We start from the raw sequence: 25027 nt of genomic DNA on the forward strand, positions 1-25027 counted from the left end.
GGTAACTCAAAACAAGACATATCAGTTTTTTCTTTATTCTATTTCTCTGATTTTCTTTTCCATCTTTCAAATAATTGTTATATGTATTATTTTATATTTATTTTCTATTTATTGCTATAAACTAGGGTTGTAGCTTGGAGTAATAATAATGATAAAAATCTCGTTAGAAGCAGTTTACTGAATTCACGAGTCTGGCAACTCTGGAGCGAGACATTTTAGTTTTTTCTTTATTCAATTTCTTTGGTTTTCTTTTCCATCTTTCCAATAATTGTTATATATATACTATTTTATATTTATTTCTATAAACCAGAGTTGTATTTTGAAGAAATAAAAATTATAATAATCTCCCTAGAAGCAGTTTACTGAATTCACGAGTGTGGCAACACTGAATCGAGACGAACAAAACATGGCGTCCGAACTTGGTCGGACTCTCCTAGAGAATCGTTCGAAAGATTCTACAAGTACACCCGATGAATTGTTAGTTTTTGGGTATTCGTGCAAGCTATTCAGAGACAATGAAAAGGCGTCGTTTTTGGATAAAGGGGGACATCTCATACCCTGGATGGGTGATGATAAGCTGATGATTGATAGGTGAGGTGATTTTTTTTTCTTGAATTGCCGTAAAAGTATCATGATTTGTGATATTCTGTTAAACTAGGGAAATTTATTTATTTTATTCGCTATTGATAACATTGTTTATGTCTGAGGGAAGCTATTATCGTGGTGTGTATCACTTTAAAATGTAAGTAAATTCGTATATGTAAACACAAGGTCAAACGGCTTAGGTCAAAGTTCGAAGAACAATGTAATCGCTGAAACCTTGTCCTGTATAATCTAGATTTAGGCAATTTGGCCATTTGTCTATTCCCCTATGATAGTTGTATGTATAAAGTTGTGGCCTACCCTATTGGTTAATATTTAACCTTACCCTTATCATTAGTAAACATCTAAACCTCTCGTTCATCAAAATTAAATAATGTATAGAGAAGAAAAGTCTTGTATTGCCATTTTATACCATTTCCCCAGTATGTTTTCCCCACCCAAAACCCCGAGTTCCCACTGGGGGTCCCCCATTATCGGTGGATATAGATATATATTTCTGATATATATTTCTGAAACTTCATTTCCGACAGGAACAAGTGTCATTTTTTAAGAGAATGGACCATTTTCTATTGAAAAAAGTATTTTTTTCCCTAGGTTACATTACCTTGTAATACAGTACAATAATACCACGGCTTGTAGGTTAGGTTACGTTAGGTGTTGTTCTTGTGTTGAGCTTTTGCAAAACAACGGACACAGTTTTTGTATTACAGCGGCCACGTCTTATAAACGACTAGAAAATGGGAAGTAAATTCCCTTATTTTATGCACATGGGAGGAACTGGCCGCTGATACACAAAGGCTCCTAAAATTCAAACAGAATCGTCTGGTCAGAGACGAGTAAAATAATCCACATTAACCCTTTTACCCCCAAAGGACGTACAGGTATGTTTCGCAAACCTTATCCCTTTACCCCCATGGACGTACTGGTACGTCTTTGCAAAAAAATGCTATTTAAAATTATTTTTACATTTTTTTTATAAGTTTTTGAGAAAATTCAGGCATTTTCCAAGAGAATGAGACCAACCTGATCTCTCTATGACAAAAATTAAGGCTGTTAGAGCAATTTAGATAAAATATACTGTACTGCAAAATATGCTGGATAAAAAATAACCCCTGGGGGTTAAGGGTTGGAAATTTCCAAATACCCTGGGGGTAAAAGGGTTAATGACTACCAAAAGAAATATTGTTCAATCCTTTTTAATTGCCTATACCAAAGGTCAACACAATTTAGAACTAAGCCCTGGTCTGTTTTCTGTTAATCCAGTATTTTCCCTTTCTCGAAAATCTGTCTTAATCTGGGATTTAAAAAAATTAACAACAATGGGATTCCATTCTGTACAAATGCTAGCTCTTTATTCCCATTGTGAGTCTGTCGTTGTCACTATTTAGGGGAAAGTACTAACTCCAGTCGTCTTTATTTTTCCTTTAGTAGGTATTATATTTTACCTATTTTATGCTCGTCACGTGTCGGCTTCTGGATTTCTAGACGTGAGCCATATGTTTTCTAACTGGTTAACTTTTTAACTAATGTTATTGATGTAAACGTCTATGAGGTTTCTTAACCCTGTATGTACAGTACTTTAAATAATTTTATGAGATCTCATTGGGAAACCCGTGTTGTAGGGTGGGAGAATGCCAAAAATTATTTTGATGGTTGGTGTGTAGGTAGTTGGGTCCCCAAATTTTTGTCTACTGAAATACTCTGCCAGGGGTCTCATTATTTGGTAATAGTATAGAACACCACGCTCTCCATTTACTCCAATATAATGTAATCCTGCAGTTCTCACCTTCTTGCACAGTAAGTAGGTGGTTATTTAAATTCTGGGAAAGCAATAATTAGCAAGATATGTTGAAGAGGGGAGAAGGGGTTATAAAAAGAAAATAGCTCGGTTTCCTCACTTAACGACATGGAACTGACCAAACAGATCGTGATGCCAGCGTACATAAACAGAAGTTTGTGATGCCAGCGTACATAAACAGAAGTTTGTGATGCCAGCGTACATTTGATATACTGTATATTCAAAATATACTTAATCAAGAATTGTGATTACTCAAAAGTGTCACTATTTGTAAATTGCATATTTTAAGGACACTTTTGAGTAATTAATCCATTTTTAATTAAGTATATTTTGAATATACAGTAAATCAAGTGTACGCTGGCATTACGAATTCTGTTTGGTTGACGATGTTGACATGTCAGTTCCAAGTCGTTTAATGAGGAAACCGAGCTATTTTCCTTTTATAACCCCTTCCCCCCCCCCCCCCCCGTCTTCAACATATCTTGCTAATTATTGCTTAACCAGAATTTAGATAACCCCCTAATTACTGTGCAAGAAGGTGAGAACTGCAGGATTACATTATATTGGAGTAAATGGAGAGCGTGGTGTTTTATACTATTACCCATTATTTACCGAAATGGCCCATGGAATACCCAAAACGACCTTGGATATGTTTTTTGTATTTTTAAACTTGTTTAACCAGTAATTGAACCTGAAAACTGCCGACATTATTTATATATATATATTTTTTCTTTTGTATTGTATGGATGGTGGCCACTAGTTTTAGCAACTAGCTTCGTTGGCTACCGTGCCGTTGTACTAGTACGATGTTATACTTAACCCTTTTACCCCCAGGCTATTTGGAATTTTCCAACCCTTAACCCCCCGGGGTTATTTTTTTCCCAGCACATTTTGCAGTATATTTTTTTTAAATTTCTCTAACAGGCTTAATTTTTGTCATAGAGAGGTCAGGTTGGTCGCATTCTCTTGGAAAATGCCTGAATTTTCTCAAAAAATTATCAAAAATATGAAAAAAAAATTTTTTTTTGCAAGGACGTACCAGTACGTCCATGGGGGTAAAAGGGTTAATTGTGATCATGTGGCAATAAAAGGGTTACGGGCTTGATTGATTATTGAATATAAATCCATCCATCTGTTTTGATGAATAAATAGATAACAAAAGTGAATGAATGAACAACAATTTGAAGGTGAAAAGTAACTTGTTCTTTAACACTATGAAAAAAAGAAAAGAAAACTTGTCAACGTAAATGCAAAAGAAGCGGGAGGGCAAGTCCCCCCCCCCCCACCCAGGCAAAAGTAGGTTATTCATGTCTTGTGAAACCCCACAACCATAACAGTAGGAGAGTTCTGAGTAAACATGCAGATGTTAAACATGGTTAGCATTGATAGTTGAAGATTTATGTATATTATCTTTATTAACCCTTTTACCCCCAAAGGGCATACTGGTACGTTTCACAAAGCCATGCCTTTACCCCCATGGACGTACTGGTACGTCCTTGCAAAAAATGCTATAAAAATTTTTTTTTTCATAATTTTGATAATTTTTTGAGAAAATTCAGGCATTTTCCAAGAGAATGAGACCAACCTGACCTCTCTATGACAAAAATTAAGGCTGTTAGAGCAATTTAAAAAATATATACTGCAAAGTGTGCTGGGAAAAAAATAACCCCCTGGGGGTTAAGGGTTGGAAATTTCCAAATAGCCTGGGGGTAAAAGGGTTAAGCATGGTTAGCATTGATAGTTGAAGATTTATGTATATCATCTTTATTAAGCTGAGTTTGGCTGGTATCTTAACAGTTGCACAAAAAAAAAAAAAAAAAATTCCCACAAGCTATTGTGGAAAACTTGTTCAAATACCCACCTTTAGTCTCCTAAAAGTAAACAATGGACTTAAACAACCATCAGTGATGTTCATATTTTAGTGGATTGATATGCAAGTTGTTATTCCCCAGCACCCATTAGGCATGCAGAATTGTCTGTTTGTAAATAATTGTTACATTTAGCTGTAATCTATCTTCAGTTTGATTTGTAGCTCAAAGCGCATACCATACCGCAACCCGTGTCGATACGGTACCTGTAATGACTTCAGGTTCTCTGTAGTGAAATGGCCAGGGCTCATTATAGGCAGTTCTGCAAAATTGCTTAAGCTATCTCAATTTGGCAGTGATGCTGGTTACCCCCCCCCCCCATTTTATTTTTGTCAATAGTACGAACTTGTAATCTGTAACATTTCCTAGTCTCTTCAAAATGAGGATTTGAAAGGTTTTGATAATTTTTTTTTTTTTTATAATATTCTTCAGTGGATAATTTTTACTTGGTAAAAGAAGTAGAAGAAAGTCTTTAGCTATGGTAAGCAGCTCCTCTAGGAAAAGAACACTCCAAAATCAACGATTGTTCTCTAATGTTGGATAGTGCCATTGCTCCTGTACCATGGTCTTAGCTGTCTTGGGTTACAATTCTCTTGCTTGAGGGTACACTCAGGCACACTTTTCTGCTTCCGTATTTTGTTTCCCCTCGTTGGGCTACTCTATTTTCTTTGTTTGAGCCCTTGGGCTTATAGCATCCTGCTTTTCCAACCAGGGCTATAAATTAGCTAGTACTACTGTGATAATGATGATAATATTAATTGAAGCTATAGTGAAAGCCACTAGGGGAAAAAAAATGATTCTTCAATTTTAGATGGTGAGTGGTGTCAATTTATAGTGGGGTTGGCAGTTGTTTAGAGGACTTTCTGGAGAAATTATCTTCAACAGTGTTATAAGAAAACCTAAGTAAGGTCACATATATGGTGCCAATTATGAAACATTAAAACTTAGTCAAGCTCATGTAAACATTGTCAATTATGAAACATTAAAACTTAATCAAGGTCATGCAAATGTGATGCCAATTATGAAACATTAGAATTTAATCAAGGTCACACAAACATGGGGCCAATTATGAAACATTAGAATTTAATCAAGGTCACACAAACATTGTGCCAATTATGAAACATTCAAACTTAATCAAGGTCACACAAACATTGTGCCAATTATGAAACATTCAAACTCAATCAAGGTCATGCAAATATGGTGCCAATTATAAAAAATTAAAACTTAGTAAAGGTCATGGAAACATGGTGCCAATTATGGAACATTAACACTTAGTCAAGGTGTCACAAACATGGTGCCAATTATGAAACTTTATAACTAATATGAATCATCATTTGATGTGTGATAGACAATGATTTTAGATTTAGAAATACTTTGTGCATTAGTGAAGAAAAATGGTGTTGTTTGCAGATAGTTCTTGGAAGGGTTAATTTGTTTTTTCATGTAAATTTGCAAGTATTAAAAGCAGGCGAAGACAAGGAACGACTTCTATTAGATTTTTTTGCTTAATTAGATTAATTTCCTGTTTGGTTTTTAAGGAGCACTCGGAAAAGAGTATTATAGATAAGAACTTTTTTGTCAGTCAAGGATTTTAACTTCTCACAAAAAGGGAAATTTGGAGGTTCAGGAATTAAACTAAAAGGCAATGTACAGTCCTGTGTTTCATTTGTTTGTATTTATATTTAACCCTTTTACCCCAAAAGGACGTACTGGTACGTTTCACAAAAGCCATCCCTTTACCCCCATGGACGTACCGGTACGTCCTTGCAAAAAATGCTATAAATTTTTTTTTTTTCATATTTTTGATAATTTTTTGAGAAAATTCAGGCATTTTCCATGAGAATGAGACCAACCTGACCTATGACAAAATTTAAGGCTGTTAGAGTAATTTAAAAAAATATATACTGCAAAATGTGCTGGGAAAAAAATAACCCCCTGTGGGTTAAGGGTTGGAAATTTCCAAATAGCCTGGGGGTTAAAGGGTTAAGCAATTGGAAATCTTTACCAAGTTTCAGCTTTGATCTCATAATCTTTATTATTTTGTTTGCAGGTTTGATGTACGTGGCGCTCTTTATGACTTGAAAGAAGCGGAATCTGGTGGTGGTGCGGACCGATGGGAAGGACTCACAGAAGAAGAAAAAGCAGATGAGGAGAGATGTGATTATGAGCGCTACCTTGCTTTATACCATGACGATATCCAACATCAAGCATATCAAGGTACAGATACAGATTTCTTGTTGTTGAATTATTGTACAGTACATTAGCCTATATAGTTATTTTCTTTTAGTCCTATTTTATTCAAGTTTGTTAAATTGTCAGCCTTTTATGTACTTTTGATCTTTGTTGTTTCTATGCGGTTCCATTATTTCTCACTGCTAAAATGATTTAAATCTGTAAATTGTACTAATGTGAAGAAGAATCCTTGAATAATTGTTACAAATTAATGACTGGGTTCAGTATTTTGTCAATTACCCTCTGTAGTGGTTCTTATGACAGTTATATTTTACCCAACTTACAGAATTTTTTTGTAATACCGTAATTGTTAACCTTTCAGAGGAAGAAACCAAACGCCTCTTGGCAGAACTGGGATCTGATAACTACACTTACAGCCAAGTTGGCTTTAGTTACGACGATCAGACCATGTTGGCCCAACAGAACTATGTCGTGGAGCAAGTGCCTGAAGTGGTTCAACCAGAAGTGGAGGAACCACAAGAGGAGGAGGAAATGGATTACTTCCCCGAGAAAGACGAAGATACTTTTGTGCCTCCACCCGAGTTGAATGTTCCCATGGGCATGGTGGTGGTGAGTTATTTTCCGTTGTAGGCCTTAGGTTCCTCTTTCCCACCGTTATCCCTACAATTAACCCTTTAACCCCCAGGCTATTTGGAAATTTCCAACCTTTAACCCCCAGGGGGTTATTTTTTCCCAGCACATTTTGCAGTATATATTTTTTAAATTGCTCTAACAGCCTTAATTTTTGTCATAGAGAGGTCAAGTTGGTCTCATTCTCTTGGAAAATGCCTGAATTTTTTCAAAAAATTATCAAAAATATACAAAAAAAAATTTTTTATAGCATTTTTTTGCAAGGACGTACCGGTACGTCCATGGGGGTAAAGGGATGGCTTTTGTGAAACGTACCAGTACGTCCTTTGGGGGTAAAATGGTTAAGGGTTGGTTGCATGCTGCAGTGTCTTCACCCTCAAGTTGGTCAAGATAAAAAATCAGTTACTGTACTTCATGATATAAAGGTTGCAAAAGCTGAAATCCTTATAACAAAACTTATCGCCTACATTTTTCCTTTTGTGTTACAGCCAGAAACTGTGAAGCAAAATAAGATCATCTTGAAAACGTCCAAGTTTATTGCTGCCCAGGGCGGACAAATGGAGATCTTGATCAAGACCAAGCAAGCTGGTAATCCGATGTTCAGCTTTCTGTCATTTGATCATCCTCTCAATGCTTTCTACAAACACACGACCACAATGATTAAGAGTGGCAGGTGAGATAATGGTGTTTTTGTACAATTACATACAGTACCTTATGCTGTTAGGATATTGAAGTCAAGAATCTGGTTGTACGCACTTGATTATTTTTTTTTATTATTATTATTACTACAAGCCAAACTGCAACCTGAGTAGTTAAAGCAAAATGCCACAATTCTAAGTTTTCTAATTGTACAGAAAAGTAAATAATAAACTATAAAAGAGTGGTCATTTACTACAGTAGGCTCTTATAATAAAAGATCTTAGATATTTGCATTTAGTATACAAGTTGGTAGTGTACCATCACGTTTTTATGCAGTAAATTGTAATAATATCCTCGCTATTGTAATTTAGTGTTTAATGAAATGTAACTCCATCATAAATTGTGGGCTAATGAGTCATATATTTCTAATGTCCTTTGTCTGGTATTTTTAATTGCAAGTTCTCTGTAGTTCATTGTTCTTTCAACAAATTATTTGCTTAATATCCTGAACAGATACCGGCCAGCTGATGATGACGATGTGAAAAAAGCCCGCAGGGACAGTGAAGGAAGTGAAGGACAGTACCTCCACCCCTCTCTTTCAGCAGGGATCAAGCCTGACCTCACCCCGGGGACACCCTTGTCCCTCCATAAGCCTTCTGCTGACTGTTCCTACTCAAAGCTAATTAATAAGATTAAAGAGAAGCAGAAAAATTCTCCCACTGTCGAAGGAATAGAATCTCCTGGATCCCCTAGTGTATCTACCATAGTTTCTGCACCAGTTGTAGCATTAGCGGCAGCCGCTATAACTACTCCAGTTGTCGCTGCCTCGACCCCAGTTGCAGCTCCCTCAACTCCAGCTCCCTCAACTCCAGCTCCCTCGACTCCAGCTGTAGTCCCCTCAACTCCAGTTGTAGCCACATCGACTCCAGTCGCAGATACTAAAGCTCCAGTCGTTGATGCATCAACTCCTGCCACGGGACAGAAGTTGGATCTCTCGAACCGCAAGAAAAAGAAAAAAGGTGTTGGCAAGAGCGATTCGCCAGAATTCAAGGGTTTGGTAGATTATCCTTCTTTCAATCGAACTAATGATAATTGCTCAGATGATGAGAGGAAAGATGACGACGAACTTAGCGACGTAAAAGATAAGCCAGACTTTGTCGATGGTGATGAGCTGCTAGCTACAGAGAACTCCAATGAATATGCTAATATAAAATGGCCGCCTCCTGATGTACAAATGGTTATTGATAAGATGGCCAGCTATATAATTAAGAATGGAGAGGAGTTCGAATCTATGGTGCGCACCAGAAGTAAGTTTACCTGTGTCTTAAGAATGTAATTGATTCTACATTATGCTTATGACTGAAATGTTAGTTGTCTATACTTCAAACCAAAGGGATTTTAATCAAATTTTTATTTGTTCTTATGCTGCATCTTTTTGCTAAGTGTAGGATTATTGTATACTACTTGAAGCTTATGAACTTGCCTACCATAAATTTGTTTGTAATGTATTATATTTTAATTGTGATGCAAATTAATTTTTCAGATGATCCACGGTTCAGCTTCTTAAATAAAGACCACGAGTACTTCCCTTACTATCGCTGCAAGATGCGACTTTACAATGAAGTCTATGGAGACATTTTTAAGGAAAACTTTGAGGTTTGTGCTTGAAACATTTCATTGTAGATAAAAAAAAGGTGAAATGATCTCTTGACATTTTTTAATTAAAAGAAAAATTCATTTGACTGCCAATTATTAGATATATAATTTTGTTTTTGTACTTCGTTAAAGATTTTATATTAACGTATTTACAAATTTAGTATTTGGTTAATATTTTGGCTATAGTTAAGAAAACTGTGGAGTAATTCAGTGATGTTCTACTTCCTTTTCTCACATGACTGCCTTCCCTGTTAGAGCCATTGGGCTTGCAGCATCTTGGTCTTTTAGGGTTGTAAATTCCAAGGAATCTTCAAAAATTACCTCCTTAATTTTACTAGTTCTCAGTTGAGGAAAAACTGCAACCCACTTCTGATAATTTATTTCCTTTTGTCATATTTCCAATCCAATAATAGAGCTTTTTTATGGAAAGTTTCTTAATAATTTAATGGCTATCAGAGGCCCCATGAATGTTTTTGCAAAGCATAATTCATAAACGATCAACCCCCCTCATTTGTGAAACATTTTGTTTGTATTTTTTTTTTTCCATGGTTTTATTTTTTTTTTCAGGATAAAAGCTCCGCAACAGCTGGCAGTGTTGGAAACGGCGTAAGTGCAGCGTCCATCTTAGAAGCCACTTCGGCATCAACAGCTACACCTGGGTCGGCCACCACAGCGGGAAGTGCCATAAAGAAGGACAAGCGCACCAGTGCCAAAGTGCCATCTACTATTAGTTTTTCCATCAAGTCGAGGGAACAGGAAGTCAATCTTGATCGGCATTCTACATTCCCCGTTGAATCGTCCTCCACCGACGACGAAGATATGGACGAGGAGGAGAGAGAGAAAAGAAGAATCGAACGCGAAGAAAGGCGAAGGAAGCGCAAGCAGAAAGAAAAGGAAGAAAGGGAAAAGCGAGAAAGATTGGAAAAAGAGAGGCTGATGGAAAAAGCTGAAGAATCCAGTGAAGCATCAGACGATAATGAGGATGTTTACGACATATTTAAATATGGTATGTAGTTTTTTTTACTCCTTGGTTTCATATATGGTCAGGAGGCAGTAGTCTCTTGCCTCATAATTTTTACCTTGAATACTTGTAGTTATTTAGTAGGATCCTCCTGTATCTTAGGTAGGCTAATCATTTTCATCTAGAATCAGATCATGAGTTAGAAATTCTTGAAAACAGAAGTGTTTCAATAGAATCTTGATTTATTATGATATAAGCAGAAAAGATCTTTATTTTGAAGAAATTGATCTTGAGTAATCATGTGAAATTAGTTTTTTGTTGATTATATTGCAAAGTAAAATGCCAGAATTTTGTTGAGGCATTGTACTAGGGCCTAATCATGTTGATTTTTTTGTTCTGATTTGACCAATTTATTGCAATTACTAAACGCAATATTTATAGGTATTTGTTTGGCATTTGTTTTTGGTAAAGTTTATGCCCTGACCTTGAATTGTATATTCAGCACAGGAAATGGGTGGTGACAAGGATGACGACCCTAACTTGAATGATAAATTCAGCAACGGGGAACTCAAAAAGTCGCAGAGCAGCATTGCCCAGAACGGGAATGGCCATACACCCTCGGCGCAACCGGAAAGAAAACAGCAGGAACGGCGGAAGAAAGCTGCCATGTTTTTGTCTCGATTGAAGAAGGGTAGTGAAGACGAGTCCTCGCAACCCGTTTATGGTGAGTCTCGAAAGTGCATTTTGTTGTTCGGGGTAATGATCTTATTGTGGTTTCTTATAAATTCTCAGAAAATTGGGCTTAAAGACATTGTGTCTTTTCCCGTTTCGTTGTCTTAATTTTTCCCACCGTTATCCCTACATTGTAGAGTCGGTTGCTTGATGTAACCTTTCCAATGCGTTCTATGAAAGGCACCATTGGCCAGTTTGGTAAGAGTCGAGCTTAACTCATTGGGTTAGTTAATCTCCTGTGGTGGCTTGGTGGTAGCATCCTTGCCTGGTGATTACCAAACTGGGGTTCGAGTCCCACTCAAATTCGATAGCTACTTTGGTCATTGCAACCTTACTGTCCTTGTGAGCTATGGATGTGGTGTTTGGGGGAGCCTATAGAGCTATCAGCTGAGTCATTAGCAGCCATTGCCTGGCCCTACTTGGTGGAGAGGGGGCCTGGGCGCTGATCGTATGTAATATGGTCTGTCTCTAGGGCATTGTCCCGATAGGGCAGTGTCACTGTCCTTTGCCTCTGCCATTCATGAGCGACCTTCAAATCAAACCTCTTCTTGCCAGATCATCCCTCACCTTATCTTGCCATCTATCTCTGACTCCCTCTTGATTTTCCCCCTTTGCCGAAAAGGTTTCTTCCTGTTTCCTTGCGATACTGTCAAATATCAAGTGTGCTGTAAGTGTAATTACCACATAAATTATTAAAAATGGAGGATTTGATCCATCACAATTAGGAAAATGAAACCATGTAGAGATTGAAGTTGGACAGCTAAGTGAGAAAAGAGGGCACTGGAAAGTGGTTGTAATGCTGTCTGCTGCACAAGCCACACTGTAACCAGTGTACTATATTGGATAAAATAACCTACACAGTTGTCATATCAGGACTTCTCTCTCTAGAACAGAGCTCACTATTACCAAGTGAATCACTTAATTTCTTTTTTTGGACTCTTCTTTTTTTACCCACTTATGTTCAACTTTCACCACATTTATCTTTAGGTATTTTTTAGTGCTAATAGACCATAACAGTGTCTGATCCAAGACTTATTTTGTTAAGGTTATTAAATACGCGTGTGTATCTTCTAGGTCCACAGCTCCCACCGGAAATTGCTGCCCAAATGATGAATTCGACATCGCGTTCCGGAAGCTCTTCATCAAGAAGCTCGGAGCACTCGTCCTCAAGATCAAGATCCCGGTCCTCTAGTCCAGGTTCGGGCATCCCCATGCCACCTCAAGACTCCCCTGCTCCTCCACCCCCACCCCCACCAATTCATTCACCTTCACCAACTTCAACTTCAAATATTGACAATGAATGGTTAGTTTATATTTGGTTATTAGTAAATGGTAATGAGAAGTACTGTATACTAACCCTTTTACCCCCAGGCTACTTGGAAATTTTCAACCCTTAACCCCCAGGGGGTTATTTTTTTCCCAGCACATTTTGCAGTATATTTTTTTTAAATTGCTCTAACAGCCTTAATTTTTGTCATAGAGAGGTCAGGTTGGTCTCATTCTCTTGGAAAATGCCTGAATTTCCTCAAAAAATTATCAAAAATATGAAAAAAAAAAAAATTTTATAGCATTTTTTTGCAAGGACGTACCGGTACGTCCATGGGGGTAAAGGGATGGCTTTTGTGAAACGTACCAGTACGTCCTTTGGGGGTAAAAGGGCTAATTGGTCAGACTTAGAATTTTCATATGCACATAATAAATATTTTTTGTCATATTGGTCCAGGTTATCAGACCAATGTTTGTGTGGCATGCATGTAGGTTGAATATAAATCAAGAGAAGCTGTATTTAAAATGCAAGCAGGGTCATATTATGGCTGTCTAAGGATATTCCCTAAGTTATTTACTTCAGTAATTGAATAGTTTAAGTCTAATTTTTTTGTAAGAATATTAAGTATTTTCCTTGCCTTTCACAAACAGAATCATATTTCCATATTTGATTATTTTAAGGGATTCTCTTGCTTGTTGGAATTTTAATGAAACAGCTTGTGGTTATACTGACTGTAAATCTAATTACAGCCTTTGGAGTTGCATTTACTAGGCTGTATAGCATAGGTCCTCAATTCTCAAACATTTGGAGAAACAAACTCAAATCTCAGATATTGTATCTAAAGTTCATAATTAAATACTGTCGTGGCCTGATTGGTAACGTCTCTACTTGGTGTTTGCCAGTTGGGGGTTAGAGTCCCACTCAGACTCGTTACCATCCTTGTGAGCTAGGTTTGGGGGGAGCCTATATGTCTTATCTGCTGAGTCATCAGCATCCACTGCCTGGCCCTCCCTGGTCCTAGCATGGGTGGAGAGGAGGCTTGGGCGCTGATCATATGATGTATGGTCAGTCTCTAGGGCGTTGTCCTGATTGCTAGGGCAATGTCACTGTCCCTTGCCTCTACCATTCATGAGCAACCTTTAAACCTTTAGAACCTTTAAGACATTATCAAATAATTTAATGTAGTTAGGAAGACAACATTTGCAATGACTTTTGCAGCTGAAAATCATAGGCTCGTGAGTTAGGTGAAGCCTACTGAAGGCCAAAATTTACAAAATTAGACTTACAAACACCTTTATAGAATCTATTAACCCTTTTACCCCCAGGCTCTTTGGAAATTTCCAACCCTTAACCCCCAAGGGGTTATTTTTTCCCCAGCACATTTTGCTGTATATATTTTTTGAATTGCTCTAACAGCCTTAATTTTTGTCATAGAGAGGTCAGGTTGGTCTCATTCTTTTGGAAAATGCCTGAATTTTCTCAAAAAATTATTAGAAATATGAAAAAAAAAAAATTTATAGCATTTTTTTGCAAGGACGTACCGGTACGTCCATGGGGGTAAAGGGATGAGTTTTGTGAAACGTACCAGTACGTCCTTTTGGGGGTGAAAGGGTTAAGTTGTAAGTTGCGGACTTTCTGTATATTGTTTGATAGTCGTTCATATGTTAGTTTCAAGTTTTGATTGTGCTTTTTTTTTTTTACAGGGGTTCAAATTCTGAAATACCAGCCGTACCTGATTATGGGGAAGACTTCAGGCCATTGAAACGAGAATCCTCAGTTCTTTCAGGTATGTACTTGTACAGAACTTGTTTCATTATTTCCTCACCATTGGGATGTTCCTCTAGGGTTAACTAATTGCTCAGCAGGAAGGAGGCGAGGAAGATTCTTGAACTATCACTTTTGGTAATTCAATGCATTTATGAGAAGGGCAAAAACTCGACAGGGTTCAGGAATGTTCTTCCACTCCACTCGCAGCTTTTAATATTGTCTTGCTGAAGAAAGTCATCAGTTTTAAGATTTAAATATTTTGAATTTTTTTTTTGACAAGTTTGCTTGCAGCAAGTTTCACTCATTGAGATTTTAGAATTACAGTATTTATCTTTTCTTTTTAAGACCATCACTGAATTTTTCATTTTAAGAGCGTCACTGAGTATTGAGTTTGAAGATTACAAATTTTCAAAGTTCCAAAGACTGCGTGAACTTGCTGCAGGCGAGCCTTTTCCGGGGCCTCAGTGCCCTTCTATGCTGCAGTTATCTATGATCTTTTTGACTTGTTGCAGATGTGTTGCAGTGGCTCTCTGCTGTTGATATTTCATCGAGGGCGGCCGTGCAGGTGTAGGTACGGATCGCCAACACAGAATATTTTTTTTCTTCCAGTGGCTAGTGTTATGATGGCATTTGCCACTGAATACTGTGTAGTCATGGGCACTCCAACTCGGAATTTAGAAAACTGTATACACTTGGTGGGGGTATATCTGGTGGGTGGTGATCTGAGCATCACATATATCCTCTGTACATCAAGGGCGGTTTGAGAGTTAAGGTAGTTGATAACACTTAATAGTTTATTTTTGCTACTTACATTCACGATTGATTACGACTAGTCCTACGAGACACGAGTTTTGGCTCGGTGGAGGTCTGGTTCAGCGACCCTGTGATGAATCGGTCATGATTTATTGTGATCTGCGTTCAAGAGTACGTGTAAATTGCGTCAGTTTTCCCTTTTTTTTCAAAGAGGCAGTGTCACTTACTCTCACTAGGTCCTTGATATCTTGACAAGTAAGTAGTAAAAATTAATTTGTCTGTTATCAAGTTACACCTTATTGATGAAACATCTGTTACGTGCTAAGGATTCAGACATTCAACTCCAAGAAACACTCGGCTGATTATGTTAAACTCCGGGCAGAGAACTGGTTTGTGGGGGAGATTTTGAGTAAATTTTAGGACTTTGAGTATGTGATTAGAATTGCAGTTATGAGAGGTAGTAATAGTTCATTTATTTATTCCTTCCTGTAGGTACTGTACTTAGTTAACCACAGGACTGTTGGGATTTTGTTGGGAGGCAAGTGTTTTTGAAAAGATATTCAAGAGCATATATCTGCTGTCAAAGGGTTTTTTGGGAAAGTAGGGTCATAGGTATGGGTGGTGTACCGTAACTTCAAGTGACGTGTAGTGCTAATGACACGATGGTGATCTGCTCGGCTACGACTTTGGATTAGCACGGTGACTGCCACCGAACCACTGTTCCAACTGTGTAGTACCATCTTTTTTTTAATTTTTTTCATTTTATTTTTCATTTTTCGAGTTCTTTATGCACCACCGTTCCCGTTTCCCCCTTTTTTCTCCCTCTAAATCAGTGTTCAGGTTCCTTGAGGTCGTCGTCAGATGATCGATGCCAGCTGGGTAAGTGCAGGTAAGTAATTCTTAGCAGTCGGATTGAAAGGACGTCACTCTGTCAGCATTAGAGAAAGTGTAAAGGCATTTTCTCAGCAGACCACTTGATTCTTTTTGTTCTCTTGTCTAGGTAGTACCAGTAGTAACTCATTGTATTATAATTTTTTGTCTTCATTTGTAGTTGCAATGGTCTCTTGAGAGTTTCTTGTTATCTGTGTGCATATTCAGTACTCATAAATGATAAAATAACATTGCATAACTTGACCAGTTTCAGTAAGCGTTTTTTTCAAGTGTGACCTTTAGGAGTACGGATCACATTCACTTTATTGGTCATCGGTATGAATGGATCATTTATTGATATTTTCTTAAAAGGATCATATTCAGTATATACAGTATACAGATTTTCATGTAAAACTAGTTGAGGAAAATAGTATCTCATCAAGTTGTCTGTTCACAGGAGCCAGTGAGGGAGAAAGGAGAAGTCAGAGTCTTGAGATCAGAACCAGCAAATCCCGGCACGTAGATTCAAGTCACCGGGAAAAGTAAGTTTGCCTGTATTTTCTCTCTTCTCTCATTAGGTTTACTCCTATTACTATCTTCTCTCAAGAGGTTAACTACTGCAATTGTTCAGTGGCTACTTTCCTCTTCGTAATGGTAGAAGAGACTCTTTAGCTATGGCAAGCTGCTCTTCAAGGAGGACACTCCAATATTAAACCCCTATTCTCTAGTCTTGGGTAATGCCATAGCCTCTGTACCATGGTCTTCCACTGTCTTGGGTTAGAGCTCTCTTGCTTGAGGGTACACTCGGGCACACTAGGATAGTAATAGGTATACATTTCTTTCCTTATTAAACGGGAAGGCTAGTATAATATTGGTTTGTTATTTGTAACTAGTTTCTGTTTAGTGTTATCTTACTCAGTTTGAACACAGTATACTTTATAATACAAGCAGTATTAAGTTCTTGTTAGTGCTTTGGTTTAAAGTAATTAATATCTCGGCTCTTAAAATTAAGGTCTGTAGCTTTTATCATTATCATAAAATAGGTTAACAAAATCTCTTAAAGTTTCAAAGCTCAGATAGGGCTTACCCAAAACTTTGTTCTTGAATGAAAATTAAGAAGTGAAGCTATATAAAGTAGCATTATTTGGACAATCATTTCAGAAGAGACTAATGTGAGTAGGGGAATAGTTAAAAGATGTAATCAATATAGCTGGGTGCTAAAGAGCAGATGCAAAGAACTTTTAGTATTGTTTGGGTTGTGCCAAGTATTGGCTGTGATGAAATAGAGATTTTGCTTAGAAAATATGATGGTTGTTTAATACATTTGCATATAAAGTTTCAAGAAAATATGTAACAATGTAAAGTACCTAAATAATCTTACGGCTATTTGGAATACAGTATGCCCTTTGAATTCCTATTTTTAAGTAGGTTACTGTACTTTTTATTTTTTATACATAAAGCACCAGCCTTTATTTTGCTAATTTCAAAAACACTTTCCTTACAGATCTAGAAGTCGCAAAAAGCACCGACACGAGCGGTCAGAGAGCCGTTCTCCTAGCAGTCGCCGGGAAAGGAAAAAACGGAAGAGGTCGAGGTCGCGCTCCAGACGGCACAAGAAACGTCGTTCCCGTTCACGTTCTCACTCCAAATCTCACAGGTGAGAAGCTACGGTATTAGTTTTTACCTGGATTCAGTAATGCAAATTACTTTGATTTTGAGAAGTCAAGAATTTTGAGCAATGAAGTGGCAGTCGGCACTTTGACATTAGGTGTTAATAAATTTTTTGTACTGAAATTGGATTTATGTATATTATGAAGATATAATATTATGGGTGAACCTATTGGTGACTGTACTTCAGTATTACATTTGCTGTAAGCTATTTTTTAAGTTTTGAACGCTTACTTCACATTGAAATGTAACTTCTTTTACACACAATTCTTATCCAGCTAGCTTCTTTCCCAAAATATGATATACAAATAGTACAGTTCAATTTTTTATTTTTCTGCTAATGCAATAATTCTTTATACTTGCTCCGTTAAAGGCTAATTTTTTTCTTTTAACAATAAATATCAGATTAGATTAAGAGATGAAATTTTATTTATAATTTTTTTTTTTTTTTGATAAAGGTGAAATTTAAACATTTAATCATGCATGTGGTAACAGTATTTTGGGTTTTAGATATGTTAATTTTTTAAATACAGTTGATGGCACATTTTAAGATGACTTATACTTAGAGAAGCATTTTACCCAATAGCAAATCATCACACAAGAAGAAAAGGAGAAAGCACAGTAGCCGACATGACCGTAGTGAGAGGAGAAGTAAGAGATCTAGACGAAGCGTTTCGTCGTCGTCGTCAGATTCGTCTGAGGTTACATATTCTTCTAGATCATCGACGCCTTCGGAAAGCGAGGTTCAAGTGATGTAAGTACTGTACCAAGGTTTTTTGTAAAGTAGTTGTGCTGGTTCTTATGAATTTTTTAATGTAGGACTAAGTTTATGTTTGTTGTGAGACTTGTTGTTGTTTTTACTTGCTAAGCTACAACCCTAGTTAGAAGAGCAGGATACTATAAGCTGAAGGGCTCCAACAGGGAAAATAGCCCAGTGAGGAAAGGAAATAAGGAAAAACTGAAGAGCAGGATACTATAAGCCGAAGGGCTCCAACAGGGAAAATAGCCCAGTGAGGAAAGGAAATAAGGAAAAACTACAAGAAGTTTAAGAACGATAACATTAAAATGAATATTTCATGTATGAACTATAAAAACTGGAAAATAACAGGAGGAATAAAAACAAGATAGAATAGTGTGCCCGAGTGTATCCTCAAGCAAGAGAGCTCTAACCTAAGACATTGAAAATAACAAGAGGAATAAAAACAAGGTTGAATAGTGCCAGTGTACCCTCAAGCAAGGGAGCTCTAACCCAAGACAGTGGAAGACCATGGTACAGAGGCTATGGCACTACTCAAGACTAGAGAACAATGGTTTAATTTTGGAGTGTCCTCCTAGAAGAGCTGCTTACCATAGCTAAAGAGTCTCTTTTAACCTTATACCAAGAGGAAAGTAGCCACTGAACAATTGCAGTAGTTAACCTCTTGAGAGAAGAAGAAGAATTGTTTGAAAATTTCAGTATTGTCAAGTGTATGAAGAAAGAATAGGCCAGACTATTCTGTGTATGTGTAGGCAAAGATGAAATAAGTTGTAACCAGATAGAGGGATCCAATATAGTACTTTCTCGCCAGTCAAAGGAATCAATAACTCGCTAGCGGTAGTATCTCAGCGGGTGGCTGGTGCCATGGCCAACCTGCTACTCTTAAAGTTATACATATGTGAACACAGCTCGCTATGGGAAAATATTGCCTCTAAATACTATTTAGAAAGTATCTTGAGGTGTTTCGATGAATGGATGTATTGATTTGTATTGCGTCAAACTTTTTTATCATTTTTATTGGTCCTTTTACATGCATAATGCAATTTTAGTTTTGAAGTTGTAAATATATTAAATTACAAAAATGCAAAAGTTCATTATATTTGAAATCAAAATCTTGTACTCAACTTGCTGCTGAAGCCGCCACAGATGTCGTACTGTGTACTTGAGGCATTACTTAGGGTCTTAGCAGTGCTCTTACAGCCCTAGCTGTACTTGCACTTACCTTTTTATCCTTCTACTTTACCTCCGTTCTGAATTACTTTCTTCCATCTTGCTATCCAATCTCTTAATTTTCCCCTCATTACACGTGTAACTGCTCGAGATGCTCCTTTACAGAAAAGTTTACGGAGTTATCATTTCACAGTTCACACACATTTTGTAAGCTTGACGTCTTTGGGTCAGGGTGAGCATTGTAGTCTGTTGTTTCTTGCTAACTGGGGGCAATGTCACTGTCCCTTGCCTGTACCATTCATGAGCGGCCTTTAAACGTAATTCACAAAATGAGCGAGTCTCCATATAATGCCTTTTAATGATGAGATTATTGGGCTGACAAGTTGTCAGTTCTATAAGGTCTAAATGTCTAAAACATTTAATTTTTATTTTACTGGTTATAAAAGTTTATTCATTTGCAGATCTTTGCATTTGACATCCACTGGCTTATTTTAATATTAATTTCTAATATATGTAATATTTTGTTCGCATATTAATTGTTAATGATATTATTGCAGAGACTCTCCAAGCCAAAGCAAAAGAGGGTCACGAGCTTCTAGCGTTGTCAGTGTCTATGCTTCGGATCTCTCCATACTAAGGTGAGATTTTCTTTTGTTGATGTTATAAGGTGTCTTGAATTTTCCTTCATCATAATTAAGACGGAAGTGTTCCGAGTCTCAGGAATGGATGTTAACCCTTTTACCCCCAGGCTATTTGGAAATTTCCGACCCTTAACCCCCAAGGGGTTATTTTTTTCCCTGCACATTTTGCAGTATATTTTTTTAAAATTGCTCTAACAGCCTTAATTTTTGTCATAGAGAGGTCAGGTTGGTCTCATTCTCTTGGAAAATGCCTGAATTTTCTCAAAAAATTATCAAAAATATGAAAAACAAAATTTTATAGCTTTTTTTTGCAAGGACGTACCGGTACGTCCATGGCGGTAAAGGGATGGCTTTTGTGAAATGTACCAGTACGTCCTTTGGGGGTAAAAGGGTTAAGAAATGGAAATAATTGTAAAGCATTTGAACATACTATATTGTACTACAGTTTGCTTTTGTTTGGAAAAAAAAAAAATTACATTTAGCTTTTCTACAAAACTTGTCAATTAACATTTGGGAGTTTATGGTTTAAGTTCTTTTAATGTTGCAGTTTCCCTTGCAATGATTTTTCAGATTAACGTAAGCACAGTATTTGTTTAACGTGAACTCAGTCTCATTCTGTATTTATGTATTTGCTTAAAATCTGATAGCCATGATGTTTATGTTAATTATAGGACGATATTCATTTAGTGTTTTACTAATTATAGGAACCTTAAAAGTAATTTGATTCTTAATGTACAGTATTTTAAATGAGATTTACTATATTTATTACTCTTTTGTCAGATTTACATGTATCAAAAAATATCATAGCATGTATCTACATATTTCTTTGAATGGTAAATATAATTTTAACGAAATTCATCGCTTTACAGTTCTGGTCTTCCAAGAATATTAGAAGAAAGCCTTTCAGCTCCTGGTACACCGCCAATACCAGCAGTTTCTCCTAGTTCCACAAACACCCGGCTGGCTTCCGTCACTCAGGAGAAGTTAGCAAGTGATAAGGATAGTGCGACAGATGCTGGAAATGGTGGATCAGAAAGTGAAATGGCTAGTGGACCAAAGGAAGAGAAGAAAGAGGAGAAGAAGCTCTTTGACCCTCAGAATAGCGCAGCGATGGCAAGGATTGCACAGGTGAGATTCTTTTACCTTTACATCAGAGTGATAATGAGTATTTGTAGGTTCTATAATTTTTTTTCACCTTAACTTCAAGTATATGCTGTCTTGCAATAATGTTTGATGTGTTATTCGATGACAGTTTACCTGACTTACGGTGGCATATCGTCTTATTTGAGGGGTGGATCTTTCCTGTAAAGCGTAGCAAACATGCCAATAAAGGGTATAAGTTGATGCCATGTCTGTGGCTAGGTAATAATCACCATTTACCATAGTTATTTTGTCAAACTGATGCACAATACATATGCATTGTTACTTATTTTTGACATCAGTAGTTTAGTTTGGATGAGAAACTTTGAAAGTATACTTTATGTAGAATGGTAGTTTTTGGAGATTGTAATCAACAATGAAAAGAACTTGCTTGTCTGGAAAAAAATGGTTCTTCAAGAAGAGGCCCAGAATCTTCAACTTTTTCTGTTGAATGAATTTTGTTCAAGAGCTGCAACATATTGATTTTTAAAGAGAGTTCCCTGATCCCCCTCTCCAATGCCTTCTGTCAATGGTGTCCTCTTCCACCAAACCTCTTCTCTCCATATCACCTTTCACTTTATCTTGCCATGTAATTTTGTCTCTCCCTCTCAATCTCCCCCCCCCCCCCTCACTCACTCCTCCCCCGTCATCCATCCTCAAAATGTGTCCCCACCATCTCAGTCATGACACTATCACCTCTAATCTTTACTATACCTGCCATTCTTCTTATATCGTCACTTTTTAATCTTGCAAGCAATGATATTTCAATAATCCACCTCAACATTTTCATCTGTTCTCAAACTTTGCTTCATCTTTTTGTCTTAATATATATACAGTATATTAATAAAAGGCTGGTAACATTGCAAAATGGTATAGGTGCAAGCGCGTAAGTACAGTAAATATATAGTATAGTAAAGTTACTAAAAAAATTTTACAAGTAAAATAGTAAAGTGATGGAAGTGAGACCTGTTAAGTTTTCCTGAAAAGTGATGAGATGAGAGGAGTTGGAAGTTTGCCTACCCAAATCCATATATATCTTAAAGGGAAAAAAAATCAAATTTTGATCATTTATCAGCTGTGAATATAATTAAGGATCTTAAGGGTAACAATTTTTGTATTTGGCATATGAAGTTTGAGGAACAAATCTAATTTTTATTGCACTGTTTATTACAGGGGTTGCGAGCAAAAGTTCACGCCCTGCTGGAGAAAGAGAACAAACTTTGAGACAGCTGCCCTTTGAACTCGATTGCTCAGCGTTGAATTTTCATCCGTCTTTACTGTTCTAAAACCGTGTGTTCTACGTAAAGGAGAAACTAGTGCTGCATTAAATGTGGCGTTGAATAAGTATAGGCTTGTGAAAGTGTGGTTATAGGGAAAATTGGTTTTCTTGTTTGTTGTAATGATTCCTTAATTTTCTTCCTCTATTTTTCTTATTTATATGAATACTGTACAGAGCCTCATATTTAAACTCATTACTGCAGTTCTACTTAGCATAATGCTCAATCTTTCCTTGTACTGTATGTACTTCTGTTGTATTTATACAAATTCTCTCACCATATGTACATCCTTGCTTTCCTAGTTGTCTGTGCATAATTTCCCCAGGCTCTAAATCAATTACTCGAGTTACCATTTGTTACCGGTGGGATTTATTTAGCTCGCTGTAACTTGTTACTGATGGAATAAAGTCGAGCCACATTAATTTTCTTAACCAAACTTCCTGATGTTGGTTTTGTACCTTTTTGTATACTCATGAGGTTTCTAAATTGTAAGAAAGCTCCTGCTTTAATAAATAAATTTGGAATACCCAAAGCATGTTTAGTGGTAGGATTCCTTACATTTGGCATAAACATCCTGTCAATTCCATCTTGTTGGTACGGGACCAATAGTTTGTGGACATACCTGCAGTGTCAATTTGTCTCCATTTATTTTTCTCCACTTCCTTATTATAGTTGATAGAGGAATTAAAATTTAGTTTTAAGATGTATTCAATGTAGTTTGACATTTTTAAAAATCCGGACAACTTTGGAAATAGGATTCGTCGTTAGAATTCACGAGCATTTCTTGTGTAAAACATTTTACCATGACAAAAAATAAAGCAGGTTAATTCACTGTAACAAAGGTTGTGGTAGCTTATTGGAAACATCCCTGCTGGCCTTTTGCTGGATGGGAGTTTAAGATCTGCTCAAGCTAAATAGTTTTTAGTAGTTTCTGCAACCTCACCATCCTTGTGATCTAGGTTTGGGGGAGACTATAGGCCGATAGCATCCATTGGCTGGCACTCCCTGGATGTGGAGGCAATTGGGGGACTAATAATTTGTGTATGGTCAGTCTTTAGAGCTGTCTGTCCCTTGACCCTGGGATTATTGATAGACTTAAAACCTTTAAAATTTATTTGAAGCATGGTTTTGGAATTTGAGAAAGTTGTTGCTTGGTCTTTTTTTTAAAGTCTTAAAATTTTTCAAGATGGTAGTAGTATTCTTTACAGTTAACTTTGCACAGCAAAGATTGTTGTATCTCTGTATAACATTGAAAATATTTCAAATGGCTAAATTTCCATTAGTTAAAGCACTAATAATGGATGTTGCAATTATGTAATAGCTATGAATAGTTTATGGTATAGAACTAATTTCTCAGGTGGGGGTAATAATCAGAGAATGAACAAGGTTACGTTTAGGAATTTTATTGCAATACTCAAGTCTTGTATAGAGTATTCACTTGACAAAAAGTAATCAGTATATGGAGACGTTTCACCACCATGTAATAGTAATAAGTTATGCTGTACAATCTAAAAGAATATTTTGTGGTTTGGTTTGGAAAAAAAGCAGGAGAATTTAGCAATCCAAACTAAATCTTTTAATCTTGTTACAAATTACTTAAAAAATTTTGATTTTGCTAAATTTTTAATACCTTACTGTCTGCAATAAAATGTGTTTCATGATTGCATTTGTGGAATAGTGTTCTTAGTAGAATGTGGTAACCACTCCACAACAGGTTTTATAAAGTGACAGGTAAATTTTCATACAATTATTTGTATTGTACTGTATAGTGTACTTTGAACGATGTGGAGTGATTTTTGTATATATGTGTATTAATAAAATGTTTATTTTTTAGAACTTTTACAATTTTCCTTCATTGCTATAAGATGCAATTTTTTTATTTCCTTTACTGTGAAATTAACCAACAAACTTATCCAATGGTTATAAGAGATTAATTGTTTTATAGGGGATAAATAGTTCATAGAAGTCTATAAAGGCCACATTATTAATTGTTCACATACAGTAATAACTACGAATAAATTTCTCTCAATCAAGTTTCTTCATAAGTGTTTCTGGTGCCCATTTTGTTTTTGCCTCAATTTTCTATAGTACAATTGCGTGAAATCCATAACTTCAGAATGGCAAAGGTGCATTTACCACAAGATAAATCCACACATGATGACCGAGGTTAACGCGCGTAAACGAAGCCTAGGGGAGAACCGTGCAGTTATACTACACAGGAAAAGATTAGATAAGGTTTGACTGCTAGTGGAACTAACTAAATTAGGATATAAAGCAATTTTAGTTAGGGACTGAAGGAACATCGCCAAGACACTTGCGTGAAGTATATACAGTACAGTAGCATACAAAACCCTACTGTACGTTGTTACAAGGATCACTAGAAAAAGTCTCAAATAATAGAATATACGATAGTAAGAACTGTTTTTGAAATTGTTATAAAATGTTGCTAGGTTACTTCATATCAAAACTCTAGTATAGTCAGGTTCTTAAGAGCTTTTGATTTTCAGTTTGCATAGTACAAACTCAACACATTGTATTCCATTATAAAAATCTCTATTGTATGAAGACAAAGCTGCAATGTAGTAGTAAATTTCTCTTTTAGTAAACCAGGCAATTGAGAAATAATGCAGATCCTTA

At 36.5% G+C, this 25027-nt stretch overlaps 1 protein-coding gene across 2 annotated transcripts; it reads left to right on the plus strand.

Annotated features, from left to right (window-relative positions):
- Positions 1-368: 368 nt before the first annotated feature.
- Positions 369-24215, plus strand: su(w[a]) (suppressor of white-apricot). Of its 2 annotated transcripts, none has more exons than XM_068359307.1 (16): positions 369-591; positions 6320-6486; positions 6824-7071; positions 7581-7765; positions 8245-9038; positions 9275-9387; positions 9955-10393; positions 10851-11072; positions 12155-12383; positions 14051-14133; positions 16195-16279; positions 17242-17394; positions 17977-18159; positions 19890-19970; positions 20843-21101; positions 22287-24215. In XM_068359307.1, exons 1-16 carry the CDS (start codon positions 407-409, stop codon positions 22335-22337), a joined length of 3477 nt encoding a protein of 1158 aa, XP_068215408.1. In that variant the 5' UTR covers positions 369-406; the 3' UTR covers positions 22338-24215. The 2 variants fall into 2 exon arrangements, with proteins under 2 accessions (XP_068215408.1, XP_068215409.1); XM_068359308.1 differs by having other exon boundaries at positions 17992-18159; positions 22287-24213.
- Positions 24216-25027: the final 812 nt, after the last annotated feature.

The sequence above is a fragment of the Palaemon carinicauda genome, chromosome 35 (genome assembly GCF_036898095.1).
Source record: "Palaemon carinicauda isolate YSFRI2023 chromosome 35, ASM3689809v2, whole genome shotgun sequence".
Taxonomy (NCBI): domain Eukaryota; kingdom Metazoa; phylum Arthropoda; class Malacostraca; order Decapoda; family Palaemonidae; genus Palaemon; species Palaemon carinicauda.